The sequence below is a fragment of the Ascochyta rabiei genome, chromosome 1, assembly GCF_004011695.2.
Source record: "Ascochyta rabiei chromosome 1, complete sequence".
In the NCBI taxonomy this organism is placed as follows: domain Eukaryota; kingdom Fungi; phylum Ascomycota; class Dothideomycetes; order Pleosporales; family Didymellaceae; genus Ascochyta; species Ascochyta rabiei.
Genome location: NC_082405.1, coordinates 1,995,287 through 2,008,731, shown reverse-complemented (window position 1 = coordinate 2,008,731; position 13,445 = coordinate 1,995,287). Strand labels below are relative to the sequence as shown.

General features: G+C 55.3%; 5 protein-coding genes across 6 annotated transcripts, besides 2 other annotated features; 4 read left to right on the top strand and 1 right to left on the bottom strand.

Moving 5' to 3' along the window:
- Positions 1–971: 971 nt before the first annotated feature.
- On the bottom strand, positions 972–3,955 carry EKO05_0000601 (Suppressor of Profilin deletion; the record flags this gene model as incomplete). Its single annotated transcript, XM_038936844.1, has 7 exons — positions 972–2,159; positions 2,209–2,329; positions 2,381–2,882; positions 2,930–3,561; positions 3,625–3,710; positions 3,770–3,862; positions 3,920–3,955. 7 exons carry the CDS (start codon positions 3,953–3,955, stop codon positions 972–974), a joined length of 2,658 nt encoding a protein of 885 aa, XP_038803142.1.
- A 494-nt stretch (positions 3,956–4,449) lies between these two features.
- Positions 4,450–6,211, top strand: EKO05_0000600 (Cyclin-dependent kinase; the record flags this gene model as incomplete). Of its 2 annotated transcripts, XM_059635464.1 has the most annotated exons (6): positions 4,450–4,514; positions 4,866–4,968; positions 5,025–5,099; positions 5,156–5,926; positions 5,978–6,133; positions 6,182–6,211. In XM_059635464.1, 6 exons carry the CDS (start codon positions 4,450–4,452, stop codon positions 6,209–6,211), a joined length of 1,200 nt encoding a protein of 399 aa, XP_059491447.1. The 2 variants fall into 2 exon arrangements, with proteins under 2 accessions (XP_059491447.1, XP_059491446.1); XM_059635463.1 differs by having other exon boundaries at positions 4,450–4,968.
- Positions 6,212–6,711: 500 nt separating this feature from the next.
- On the top strand, positions 6,712–8,048 carry EKO05_0000599 (Hym1p; the record flags this gene model as incomplete). The annotated part of the gene is made up of 5 exons (XM_038936836.1): positions 6,712–6,816; positions 6,868–6,928; positions 7,007–7,476; positions 7,529–7,801; positions 7,851–8,048. The coding sequence occupies 5 exons, from the start codon at positions 6,712–6,714 to the stop codon at positions 8,046–8,048; spliced, it is 1,107 nt and encodes a 368-aa protein (XP_038803140.1).
- Positions 8,049–8,749: 701 nt separating this feature from the next.
- Positions 8,750–10,694, top strand: EKO05_0000598 (uncharacterized protein; the record flags this gene model as incomplete). The annotated part of the gene is made up of 3 exons (XM_038936715.1): positions 8,750–9,405; positions 9,462–9,814; positions 9,862–10,694. 3 exons carry the CDS (start codon positions 8,750–8,752, stop codon positions 10,692–10,694), a joined length of 1,842 nt encoding a protein of 613 aa, XP_038803139.1.
- A 603-nt stretch (positions 10,695–11,297) lies between these two features.
- Positions 11,298–12,920, top strand: EKO05_0000597 (uncharacterized protein; the record flags this gene model as incomplete). The annotated part of the gene is made up of 3 exons (XM_038936413.1): positions 11,298–11,637; positions 11,688–12,268; positions 12,315–12,920. 3 exons carry the CDS (start codon positions 11,298–11,300, stop codon positions 12,918–12,920), a joined length of 1,527 nt encoding a protein of 508 aa, XP_038803138.1.
- Positions 11,306–11,344: a tandem repeat.
- Positions 12,705–12,733: a tandem repeat.
- Positions 12,921–13,445: the final 525 nt, after the last annotated feature.

The following is a 13,445-nucleotide window of genomic DNA, read 5'->3' as shown; positions in this document are numbered from 1 at the left end:
TAGTACAGGTAGTCTCGCATGGCTACCAGCTGTTCAATTCTGCATAGGTAGTAATTATGAGCACAGCCAGACGTCCATGTTCTGGCAGGCCCACTCCACAAAGTACCTACCAAGCACAGCCGGCAAGGATCAGAGACAATGCGTCTCCTCGCTCACCGGCGTTGATGTAGAAACAGAATGTCTGGAAGACAGCAACACCGCTTGTCCCTCACCTACTCTCCTCTGCCTGGTCACTCGTCTTCAGCAGTAGCCACGTGTTCTCCCCTCGTACTCCAAATCTAGGCTTTTAACTCTCGCGCTACATACACCACAATCTAGAACCCTTCTCCCGCAGAACACCAGGCGCCCAACACGAATCTACACCAAAAAAGTTTCAAGAAATGTAATCAAGCGCGCATCTCCTTCCCATCTCCAACCTCACACTTGCGCAAAGCCTTCACCCATGCACACCATGTTTCGACGCACGCCATCTCCCGGCGTCCAAAGGTGGTAAACTCGCCGGCAGGGTAGATCCGGCCTGATACCGCACGTGGGCTGCCTCCACCCAAGTGGGTCGCCGAATGGCCTGATGCGCTCTCTTCGCAACGCTGCCTGTCTCCGTTTGGGACAGAGGACCGAAATAATATAATCGAACGGTTTGTGCCAACCTGCGCGCAGCGAATCGAAGAGGGAAAAAAACTGGTGGAGGTTCGGATGAACACTTTCCCAGTACGGAGGGCGTTGAACGTGTCATAGACGGGAAAAAGCGGTGACTGGTACAGGGAAGTAGTCTTTTCGTCAATGTATTTGAGCGGAACTGGTTCCGGATGGACAGGGTCAAGCCACAACTTGCGCGCGAGAGTGGGGCACGGCAGCGCTGGGATGGTGCGAAAGTCTAGTACTAAACAATGCGACTGATATATTTACAAAGAAGATGGTGGTATAAATTACGAAATGCAGCAAACAACAAGGTTCTCAAGAGCATCCAAATCTTACACGCCCAGGTAGGTACCGCTCGTGATACGCTTAACACTGGGGACAGGCTTCCACTGCACCGACGGAGCAGCGGGAGGAGCATTGTCCTCGTCAGCAAAAGGGTCAGCTTCAACGTCCAGCTTGGTCTCGCCGGGAGCACTCAAGCTGACTCCAAGACCGCTTCCCAAGCTCAGTGACTGCTCGCCACTGATCTCCCACCGTGCTTCGGTGTTGCCGGGCTTTGCTTCGCCTTCTGTGAGGAACCGTGCACGAATGCTCTGCGCAGGCTGGTCCCGTGAGAGCGTCACATCTCCCAACCGCCAGTAAATAAGGCCCTTGTCCCGTGAAAAGGTACCTGCAGGCTTCGACTGACATGACGTAGCCCTAGATCCCGGCTCCAGTCGGATGACAAGCACTAAGTTGCGGACCGTCACACTGGAAGCACCTCTCAGATCGAATTGCGGATTCAGCGAATAGTTGAGGATGGCAGAGACCTGGGTTGGCTCTGCTCTCCACAGAGGTGTTAGGATGATAGGTGCCAGCGCGGTGACGTTACTGTTCTCAATATGCAGCTGGTAATGGAAGGCGACTGACGTCTTGGTGATCTTAGCCAAGTCGACGTGGTAGTTTCCGGGGTTGTCCGGGATCTGTTCGATGAAAGCGGGATTTGGCGCCACTTTCTCGAGAACGGAGAAGTTCTCTAAACGGATCTGTTCGGTTCCAAACGGCCCGGCTGAGATGTCGATGGGGTTGAACGCGAGCGCCACTTGACCGATTACCATGGCTTTGGTAACGTTGCCTTGTTCGAACCACGCACTGACGGTCTCTACAAGTGAGGCATTAAGCCCTGGCTCGTGCAGGTCCGGATGCCTGACAGTTGTGCTAGCGGAGCTGCTCAACGATCGGCCCGATCGAATTGACTGGGTGTCCGATGCGGGTGCAGCATGCTCATCAGACAGTAAGGATCTGTGGGGAAGCTTGGAGACTGGAGAAGAAGGCTGTGGAGGGGGGATCAATGGGGGGAACACCGTAGGTGTGCTGGGTGATGGCAGAGTGGCACTCGATGGAGCTGACCCGGTAGCAGGAAGTGCAGGTATTTCTCCTATGCTCTGTAACTCTGGAATAGCGGGGTTGGGCACAAATATCGTATTGCGAACATCGCGGCGACCTCGAAGTGTGCTGTTTCGTTTGGGCTGTGCGGCTTGCTATGATTATATTAGGCCGAGGTCCTCCCAGAACTACTATCTTACTTACAGCACGCAGAGTGTTGACCACGCTGGCCATGGCAGCATCGTTGTCTTCCCCTTCTTCTTGTATAGGCGCGTTTCTGATGTCGAGTTTGAACTGTGGTGTAGAGTTGCTCTCGCTTTGCGAACTGGACAGCCGTTAGTTGGCCTCTACGTATCTTTACGGGTGAATCTCTTACAATCCTGCTTCACGCTCGGCTTCTGTGATCGCATCAAGGGCCGAGGGAGGGACTGAAAAGCCTTCAGAGTCTTTCTCGGGCTCCGTTGGGGGCTCAGCGACTGGTGGTGGGGCCAGAGATTCATTCAGCTCGGGTATGGAGTCCTGCACTGTTCCATTGACTGGCGTTGCGATGGTCTCAATTTCGTTAGAAGCCGCGGTGGCAAACCCGTTCGGCTCATCCACGTCTCTGGAGGGTGGAGCGTGTACGGGGGAAGGTGCACTTTCAGACTCACGCCGCGATGAAAGACGTCTCAGTGGTGAGCGTGGTCGGTCTGACGTAGAGGGTGGAGGCAGGTCACGATCTTTGTTCTTCCCCTTTCCGAACCCAAAGGCTGAACCCAGGTTCGAGGATGACTTCTGCTCAGGCGAAGATGCACGGCCGTACGGGTGGGCGCTTTGTCTTCGACGGCCGAGTACGGTTCCAAATCGCTTCAGAGGGTTCGAGCTGTGCTTTTCTTGCGCTGTTGCTCGTCAGTGTTGGTACTACAAGATACACACATGTCCATACTAGAACCGCTCTTCTGGCTTCGAGCGTCGTCGGCAGGGCCAGCTGCTGATGGCACTGGAGGCGGCACCAGGTTCCTAGCGGGCGAGGCTGGCGGGTTGCTCATCTTGCGACTCGGCTGCGGGATGTCTCCGCTCCGCAGCCTCAGAGACCATGTCTGTATCTCGTCTGCAGTCTCGATGTTCAACAGTACGTTCAGCGTCTCCTCTGCTGTGATCCTGCTCCGCTCTACTTGGTCCACTTCGTGCGTTTGAAACTGCGTGAGGGCGTCGCGTAGGTGGTTGAGCCGGCTCTCGTCTACGGCCTGCAGCTTCTCAAAGACAAAAGGCGCCTGCGAGTCCCACTGCAGCTCAGCGTTCTGCTCCTCCTGCGCTGCCTCGCCGACCTCGGAGGGCTTCGCTTTCGCGCCCTTGGCCTTGAGCTTCTCCGACTTCTTGCGCGCCGAGTCGATGTCTTTGGCCATGGCGGCCAGATTCCCAGAGATGTTGCCCATGGCCTGCACTTCGCGGTTGCTAGCGTAGAAGTTGCGCAGCGGTCGCTCGACGTCCGACTCGATCTTGCGGGCCAGGTGCTCGTGGGATCCGGCAACGGCGCCGGTTGCGCTTACGATCTTCTGCCATGGCACGGAGAAGATGCTGGTGGGCGTCAGTCAATCAGCGCGCCTGAGGGAGGAGCCGTGTGCGTGTGTGTGCGCATACCCCAGCTCGGATGCATCGTCCGGTGGATGTCTGTTTGCCAGCTTTCGCAGGCTCTGGACATACTGCTCCTCGACGCGACGCCGTTCCTGCGCACTGGTGAGCACCGTGACATTGACGTGATGCGAGTCTGGCGGGGTCCACACACCTGCAGCCAGTCTGCAATCTGCGTGTTCAGCTGGTTCACGTGCCGCATGCGGCCATTGAGGATGTCGACGGCTTGCGCGGGCGAGAGGGCTTGCTACACACTGCGTGAGTCGACATGGGTGGTGTGAGAGAAGGCTCGGTGGCAGCTCACCAGCACCGCTGGGTATTCTTTGCGCTGCAGCTCCATGGCGACTGCGGGGACGGGCGCACAGTCACGGGTTTACGACTACGACGCAATGGAGACGCCTTAGAATGCACAGTACAGCTCCGTCAAGCGCGTGAGGTGTCAAAGGAGCTTTCGGGCGCCCACGTCGGTACGTAATGAGGTTGGGGCTCGAGCGTAACGCCATGCGGCTAGGGCTTCACGGTTGTGGCCGGCATTGACGTAACCCTTCGAACAAATCACACACGTGTGCTACCCCGGCAAGGATCAACCACCTAGAGACGTTAAGCGGGGTCATGCCCTGCGACAGACCGATGTCGACATGGATACGGCGGCCATGAGGGAAATGCAGACAGATGCGCTGGTATCTGGCCTGGCTACCTGTCAGTCCAAGCTGGTGGACCCTGCTGCTTGGTTTGGGCTGCTAGATGCTTCGGCAAATTCAACCTTCTTCACGCTGACCGCTGTTTCGTGATTCTGAAAACAAAACAACAACCTTCACATCTTCTCCTGTCCGGATGGCTTCTCAAGACTGGCGTGCGGGCTTTGGCTTTGCTGCTCGCATGTCTGCTGTTACGAAAATGCAAGTACCTCACCCGTGTATAGACCCTTGAATCCTGGTACGCCGCACAGCACAGGGAGCACCTCGTAAGAACCATCGCTTCCCTAAAAGACATGGAAATCTCGATTCAAGAGTCACCGATGTTGCCCAAGAAACCACTATTCACCGCCTCATTCTATTGGTACCTCAGCATGCTCGGGCCGGTCTCCAGGAACGAGCTTTGTCTGACAACTCTGGGTAACGCAGCATCATCTAGAATATGGACCGTGTCGTGCTCACGAACCACTGTATAAACTCTTTTCGAACTTCAGCGTGCTTTTTCTTTCACCACTTGTTTGCAATGCTGGACTGCATCAAGCTAATTCTTCGCAGAATAGACGCATGTCATGCCTCGAATCCTTTGCTATCAGCGAATGATGCGCACAGGGAAGCTATCGTAGCCGAGACCAGGATATATGACCAAGCCCACTCAATCGTACGAGAACAGCGCCGTTTTTCAGGCTTAGAAGCAGTCTAGTAACAAAGCCTTAGGACGATTATGAAAGTTCAATCGACGAGAAAGTTGCGAGCTATCCTCCACGCTTCCTCCAGTTCCCGACTCCCGAGGTGACACCCACACATCCTATACATCTCCAGCGGCATAGTAGCTTACACGCAAACAGGACACGAAGTACGTACCCACTCCTGGTGCAATCTCAGTGGGCATGTATCAGAATGCTCTCTACTACCGAGAGGGTCTTTTTTCCGCCATCTACAAGGCGCCTGCTTTGACCGAAGATGGCTACTTCCCACCTGGCGCGCCGTCTAGAGCCAAGTTCGTTGCGCTCAAGATCACCTCACCATCGATGATGGAGCCGCCGCACGACTCAAGGCGCGAGGCTGAGATTCTGAAGAAAGCAGCATGCCCCAATGTCATTCCACTTCTGGATACCTTTCGAGAGGATGGCAGTCGATTTGTTCTGGTTTTTCCTTTCGTGCCGCTCGATCTGAGTGTAGTCCTGCGGGAGGGCAAGTTTGCAAAGACACAAACCAAAGTCTGGTTAAAGGACTTGTTCTCTGCTCTCGCATTTATCCACGAGCAGGGGATCATTCACCGTGACATCAAGCCCTCGAACATATTGCTCAAAACGCTCGATGGACCTGCCTATCTCGCCGACTTTGGCATTGCCTGGGCGCCGGATTGCTCGGGCTCTGAGGCACCCGATTCGAAGATTACGGACGTTGGCACAACCTGCTATAGGCCGCCAGAGCTACTCTTCGGCAACAAAGCATACGATTGCAGTCTCGACTTATGGGCGGCTGGTTGTACCGTTGCCGAGATTCTGGACCCTAATCACGCAACACTGTTCGATTCTGGAGAACTGGGAAGCGATTTGGCTCTGCTGCAGAGCATTTTTAAGAAGCTGGGAACGCCAACGTTATCTCGATGGCCTGTGAGTGTTAAGCCAGCTCATCAGCGTGACGAAGTAGCTGACACAAACAAGGAGGCAGCAAAGTTCCCTGATTGGGGCAAAGTGCAGTTTTACGAGTACCCAGAAGAACATTGGGGTACGCTGCTACCACGAGTATCTGAAGAGGGGCAGGACCTTGTCTCAGAGCTCGTCCGGTACGAGAGCGGAGCACGCTTAACAGCATTGAAGGTAAGCATGTACACACCAGCACAAAGAGCCCAAGGCTCACAAGAATAGGTCCTCGAGCATGCTTACTTCCGCGATTAATTCAGCGAGGCATGCGCTCGCGTGAGATAGTAGATAACTGTAATGTTAAAGAAGATGAATACGTACATAGACATAAATCAACCAGCGGCAACAGACAGCAATGAACAACAGAAAACCACTTCTTCTCTCGTCCCCTACCCAGACCTACACAAAGTGCTCTCGTGCAGCGTTGTCGGCGTTGTCCCATGTGACAGCGGGTGATAGCAAGGATGGCCGCGCTAGTTGATGCAGGGTTCACCTTTCGCGGCGGGCGTTCTGCAATTCCACTAGACGTACTCATTAGTAGGCCAGACACAATAACAGCTTCGTCATAGCCGAAGTGACAGCAAGCTCCCATAACATCCCTGTAAACAGCCACCTCAACACCCCTTTGTGGGCATAACAAAGCCGGAGCCGTCTGCATGTTTCTGCCATCCAGATAGCAGCTGTCTGGCGCACACAGCCCTCCTCCCTCGCCTCGTTCTGGAATATCACCTCTCCGTGCTGGACCTCCCCTCAATATGGCATTCTTATTCCGGAACAAGCAGAAGAGCAATGCCGAGCTCACGCGCTCGACCAAGGACCTCACCGTCCGCCTGAGTCAGGAGGACAAGCCCAATCCAAAGGTACGAATGCATCATGCAGCAAGAGAACCCAGCATCGTTGACCATAGCTAGTTGGAAGAGGAACTTGCTCGAGACCTGCAACAGATGAAGCTGAGACTTCAAGGCACGCCTGGTACTACCCCCGTTTGTTGTGCCTCGATAAACCAGGAGTCTATGCATACACACGCAAGAAAATGCTGACGCCTGCAAGACACAGAAGTCAACCCCGAACTCGTATTCCAGCTCCTCTCGGCTATCCTAAGTGACGATCTGCTCTACACACTAGCCATCAACATACACAAACTGCCGTTCGAATCGCGCAAAGACGCACAAGTCGTCTTCTCGTCCGCCTTCCGCTACAAACCCGCCGGGCAAACAGACCCTCAGGTGTTGCACCACATTGTACAATTCCGGCCCGACATCATAATAGCGCTATGCAGAGGCTACGACAGAAGAGAGAGCGCAATGCCATGCGGAGGAGTATTACGTGAAGCGCTCAAGTACGATGCAATCGCTGCGCTGCTACTGTACGACGAGGGCGACGAGGAAGGCAAGCAGTTGGATCTTGCCAACGTCAATCCGGATATACCTGCCACTGGCAATGGCATATTTTGGAGGTTCTTCGACTGGATAGATAAGGGCGCATTTGAGCTCAGTGCAGACGCATTCAACACATTTAGGGTGGGTGCATATTTGAGACAGCTGTGGTACGGTACGTGACTGACAAGGGCAGGAAATCCTCACCAAGCACAAACCACTTGTGGCTACATTTCTACAGACGAACTTTGAATTGTTCTTCTCAAAATACAACAGTATGCTGATCTCGTCGGAGAGCTACGTGACCAAGCGGCAGTCTATCAAATTGCTGGGCGAAATCCTGCTTGACCGAGCGAACTACAGCGTAATGACGCAGTACGTGGACTCTGGCGAGCATCTCAAAATCATTATGAAGCTGTTGCGGGACGACAGACGGATGATCAACTACGAAGGTTTCCACGTGTTCAAGGTACGTTTTGTCCCGACGCAGACGGGAGGGAAGCATGCTGACGGCGTAGGTGTTTGTCGCAAATCCGAACAAGTCCATGGCCGTGCAGCGAATCCTGATCAGCAACCGCGAGAAGTTGCTGCGCTTTCTACCCAACTTCCTCGACGATCGCACAGAAGACGAGCAGTTCATAGACGAAAAGAGCTTCTTGATACGTCAGATCGAGCAGCTACCCAGCCAGCCGGTTCCACCGACTGCAGCAGCATGAGCGCAGCTGTGACCTCCTTGCTTTGTACTGGCTGGTGTGCATGGGACGGCGTTGGGTTTGGGGGTTGGATGCAGGCTGGAACTCCCTACACACATATCCATTTGGCGTCGACACGGCGGCGCATCTATCTATATCTCCTGTCAGACGTGGGTGTCGCAGACGACCAGGCGGCCATGGCTGTTGAGTTAGTAAAGCATGGTTTTGTCTTTCTTTTTCTCGTGAACGTGTATGGACGTGTTTGAACGCGTGCATCTGCAAGGCTCGCGCGGTGTTCTGTTTCTGCCGGATGCAAGACATGTTGTTCACAGACTGGGTGACAGGCCGTCAGCTCGTCGTGGTCGAGTGAGGCACAGCACGCTTCCCCGCCTGTCACGGCACGCGACGTCGTGTTTAGTGATTGGCCGATGGGTCGGTTGGGCGCGTTTCAATGTCAGCATTGCGTACCCTGGTCGAGGCCAGAAGTGTCACAGCCTCTTCAGCAGTCTCAGAGGATCTCCCGCCCGTCGCCGCACGCTTGCAACTTCTGCTATTTGCCGTCGTAGCTGCAGGCGCGCACCGTCGACATCATCGCCAGCGCATGCTCCCTCCCGGCGCCCGGCAGCCCCTGATGCTAGCAGCCGAAGCTCCGCGGGTCCAGCTCAGTCCAGCTCATCTGATCGCCAAGTGGCCTAGACGAATCGGGCGCGAGGCCGGGGGTAAACATGACTTCAGACTCCGCCGTAGCACGCTGGCTCGACGACACCGCTTCGAGACAGCCGCCTGACACGTTGCTGCACCCAGGCGATGAGTTCCCCCTGCGCACGTTCTCCAACCCTCCCTCGGCCAGTAGCTTGTCCGACATCAGCAGCGACGACGCCAACGACAACGCACCTCGCCGAGCACCCAAGACTACGCTGCGCCCGGCCGACGTAGCGAAGCTTATCCACCCACCCACGCCCACGGCCGCGGCATTCGGGGGCATGGAGCCGTCGACGAGACGGCGGTCCTCCTCCATCACTGGCGCCGCCGCTGCAGCAACGAGCAAGAAGAAGGAGCGGAGCCACAGGCGGCGGCGAGACGACCACATCGCCGAGGAAGGTGAGGACGGCTCGGCGAACGCATCAGACAGCGGCTCCCGCAGCGACAGCACCGACTTCGAGCTCGACGACATGAGCGCAGACGGCCTGGAAGACGACGAGGAGACGGGCCTCACCAAGAAGGTGCGCCGCAAGAACGCAAGGAGGAAGAGGCGGAACACGCTGCTCGACAATCGCATAGTGCCTGATGCAGGCCTCACCTTCACCAAGGAGGAAAAGGCCCTCGCCGACCAGAGCCTGTACCGGTCCATGCTCGTCAACGCCGTGCTCATATGCCTCTGGTACGATGACACACCGCCCTGGCTTGCAAGGGAGAGAAGCTAACACGTCCCCCCAGGTACCTCTTCTCCATATCAATCTCCGTCTACAACAAGTGGATGTTCAAGGTGGAAAAGGGCGACGGCGCAACCCAAAACATCTTTCCTTTCCCGTTATTCACAACATGTCTGCACATGCTTGTGCAGTTCTCACTGGCCTCTCTCGTACTGTTCCTGGTACCTTCTCTTCGACCTCGACACGATTCTCTCAACCCTCACGCGACCGGTGCACGTGCGGAACCATTGGACCCCAAGAAGCCACTCATGACCAAGTGGTTCTACTTCTCGCGCATAGGACCCTGTGGTGTCGCGACAGGCATGGACATTGGCCTGGGCAACACGAGTCTGAAGTTCATTTCTTTGACTTTCTTCAGTACGTCACCAGACTCGCGTCAGGTCGACAAAAGCTAACAGCAACAGCAATGTGCAAATCGTCTGCACTAGGCTTCGTCCTCATCTTCGCCTTTCTCTTCCGCCTCGAGCAGCCTTCGTGGCGCCTCGTCCTTATCATTGCAATCATGACCGTCGGCGTCGTTATGATGGTGGCCGGCGAAACAGCCTTCCACGCCCTGGGCTTCATTCTTGTCATGGCCTCGGCCTGCTCTTCTGGATTCCGCTGGTCTCTTACGCAGATTCTCCTCCTACGCAACCCTGCGACCGCGAATCCGTTCTCCTCGATATTTTTCCTAGCACCCGTCATGTTCTTCAGCATCTTCGTTCTAGCCGTACCAGTGGAAGGTTTCGGCGCTCTGCAAGAAGGTCTTGCACATCTCTTCGAGCAAAAAGGCACAGCTTTCGGCATCGGCATCCTCATTTTCCCCGGTTGTCTTGCCTTCCTTATGACCTCATCCGAATTTGCTCTGCTGAAGCGAACCTCGGTGGTCACACTTAGCATCTGCGGCATCTTCAAGGAAGTCGTAACCATCACCACTGCAAACCTGGTTTTCAAAGACCCACTGACACCCATCAACCTCACAGGCCTGATTGTCACCATTGGCAGCATCGCGCTGTACAACTACATGAAGATCAAGAAGATGAGGGAGGAACACCTCTTGAAAGTACATCTAGGTGGGCAGGAAGAGTACACGCCCATCAACACTGCCGACCCAGATCAAGGCGGCAGCAGACCGTCAATAAACGTGAGCAGAGGCATCAGGGCTAGCCTGCAGCTTGCACCTGGTGTTAGTGGACCTGCAGGCATCGATTCACCAGCAAGAGCGAGCCCGGTTAAGAGGCCGGAGGACCTGGACTAGGATTACTGTATCTTTACATTGGCTTCAGAGCGTGTATCTTCTTGAGATTTGGATTGCATCTGGCTGCATACTTGGGCGTTCCGGTTAGGTCAAAGCGAGGTTTCGCTCTGGGAGATACCCTTCCCTAGGACTGAATACATATATTTTCTTGCGTTGCCATTATGCTGTGTTCAATACGTGCAGAGATTGAATCTCCACGTTTGCAAATCTACCAATGCCATCAAGCGGAGCTGTGCGGGCAAGCTCGCAAATCTGGGGTCCGCGGCCTTTTCGGACGCCGGTCCTTCCTCTTTGAGTGGCAATGACCTAATCGCGTGCATGCTTCACGAGCGCACCGCTTACCACGCACGCAGCATGCCCTCTTCCCTCTAACACCATCTATCGGCGTTCACTAAACGTCGCGGACTTTTTCATTCGATTTCTCTCGTGACAGGCAACCGCGAGAGACTTGTTTCGCGTTTCACGTTGCTGCCCAGACGTCGGAGCTTACTTAAGTAGCTCAAGCCTCACGCCGAGACAAGACGTCCTCCTCCCGCGTGCGGTGCCTTTCTCCTGGTGAGACACCACGACTTCGTTCCAACCTACCGCTACACACTCGCAAACATGCGGCTCCTCGCCCTCGCAGCGGCCCTCGCCGCCCTCGCGCACGCGCAGAATCTGGACATCACCGTCACCACACCCGTCGAATGCGTGCGCAAAACCCAAAATGGCGACAGTGTGCAAATGAAGTACAAAGGCACGCTGACAGACGGGACGGAGTTTGACTCCAACTACGGTCGCGGCACGCCCTTTGAATTCAAGCTCGGCGCAGGCCAGGTCATCGAGGGGTGGGACAAGGGGCTGTTGGGCATGTGTATTGGAGAGGGGAGGAAGCTGATCATCCCCCCGGGTATGGCGTATGGGAACCAGCGGGTTGGACCGATCCCTGCAGGCAGCACGCTAGGTACGTGGTTGTGAGCAGTCACGGGACAGGCCTGGGCTAATGTGATGTAGTTTTCGAGACGGAGCTTCTCGGTATCAAGGGCGTCGAAGCTGAACCCAAGCCGATCGATGCTGGTAACGAGCCGATCCTACCTGTAAAGCCTACGCCGACGCAACTGGACGAGGCGCCCAAGAGTAGCGATGTGGCAAAGGAGGAGAACATGCCTACGCCCCCAGCCGAGGCATCTAGTTCCGTGGCATTTGCATTGCCCACCGCTGAACCGTCAAATATTGCAAGCGCCACCGGCAAACACCCTCTCGACGGCGAGGACGGAAAAGGCGAATGCAACCTTCTTGGCGACTTCGCTCTGATCGTGCAGGGGGCTCTGGGCCTGCTTGCTGTTTCCTCGCTTGCAGTCAAGAGACTGAGAGAACACCCACGACGTCCGATGAAGATCTGGTTCTTCGACGTGTCCAAGCAGGTTTTTGGCTCAGTGCTACTGCATTTGGCAAACGTCCTCATGTCCATGCTCTCTTCTGGCCAATTCGACGTCCAAGCGCAGACACAAGCAGTAGCACTAACCGCTGTTGCCACCGAGAAGGGTGACGAGCCAAATCCGTGCTCGTTCTACCTGCTCAATCTAGCTATCGACGTGAGTTTCACCCTTCTTGGACATCGAATTTAGCTAACACGCCCAGACAACTATCGGCATTCCCATCCTCGTCCTTCTCTTGAAAGTACTCCACAGGGCATTCCTGCTCACACCCCTCGCCTCACCTCCTGAGTCAATCCGTTCTGGAAACTACGGCTACCCGCCTCGCGCAACCTGGTGGCTCAAGCAATCCATAATCTACTTTCTGGGCCTGATCGGCATGAAACTTTGCGTCCTGGCCATCTTTGCGCTCCTACCCTGGATAGCGTGGGTCGGCGACTGGGCTCTGCGCTGGACAGAGGGCAACACGGCGTTGCAGATCACTTTCGTCATGTTCGTGTTCCCACTGATCATGAACGCGCTGCAGTACTGGATTGTAGACGGATTCATCAAGGACCCGGCGGGGCAGGAGAGCGGCTATGAAGGTGTTGGCGGTGAAGACGACGACGACGAAGATGACGATGAGTGGCTCGAACGCCAGCGCAGGAGGCGCGCGGCTGGCATCGACGGCGAAGACAGCGACATAGAAGACGATGGATCGAAGGGATTGACGGAGGCTAATCCTACCACCATGCCTGCGCGCCAGCACTACGATCCCGCGACCGACGGCGAGGGCAGCAGTCGCGAAGCGAGTAAAACCCGGACTGATTAGTCTCTTTTTCTGCGTCTGAGGGTTAGATTTCGTAGCATTCAGATTGTTATCATAGCTAGCTACCCGCTAGCATCAACACACCCACACTACTCAGCAAACCTCATTTCCTTTCCTTTCACTCGTGCCCTCTAACCCAACGCAGATGTACATGACATACGCACTCCTCATCATCCCAGTCCAACGCCATTCTCCACTACTCAAACTAACCCGTAGCTCAGACACTCGCTTTACCCACTACACAACCTCGTAAGACCAACGAACCCATTCAGATTCCAACCCACAATCTACTCACTCCCACTCCCACTCCGCTATCTCCGCATTCAATTCCTAGTAACGCAACATCTCACGAATCAACACCGAGACATTATCCAGACCAGGTATAAAAGACAGGACAACACGTCCATCGTCCTGCAGAGACTTTGTCTGGACTCTTGCGCTTGTATACATCGACCTTGTGACGTCCTGCAACCACGCCGTGCTATCCCGATGGTTAGGGTTATTTCTGCAGCGCAGCCGCGGCGTGCG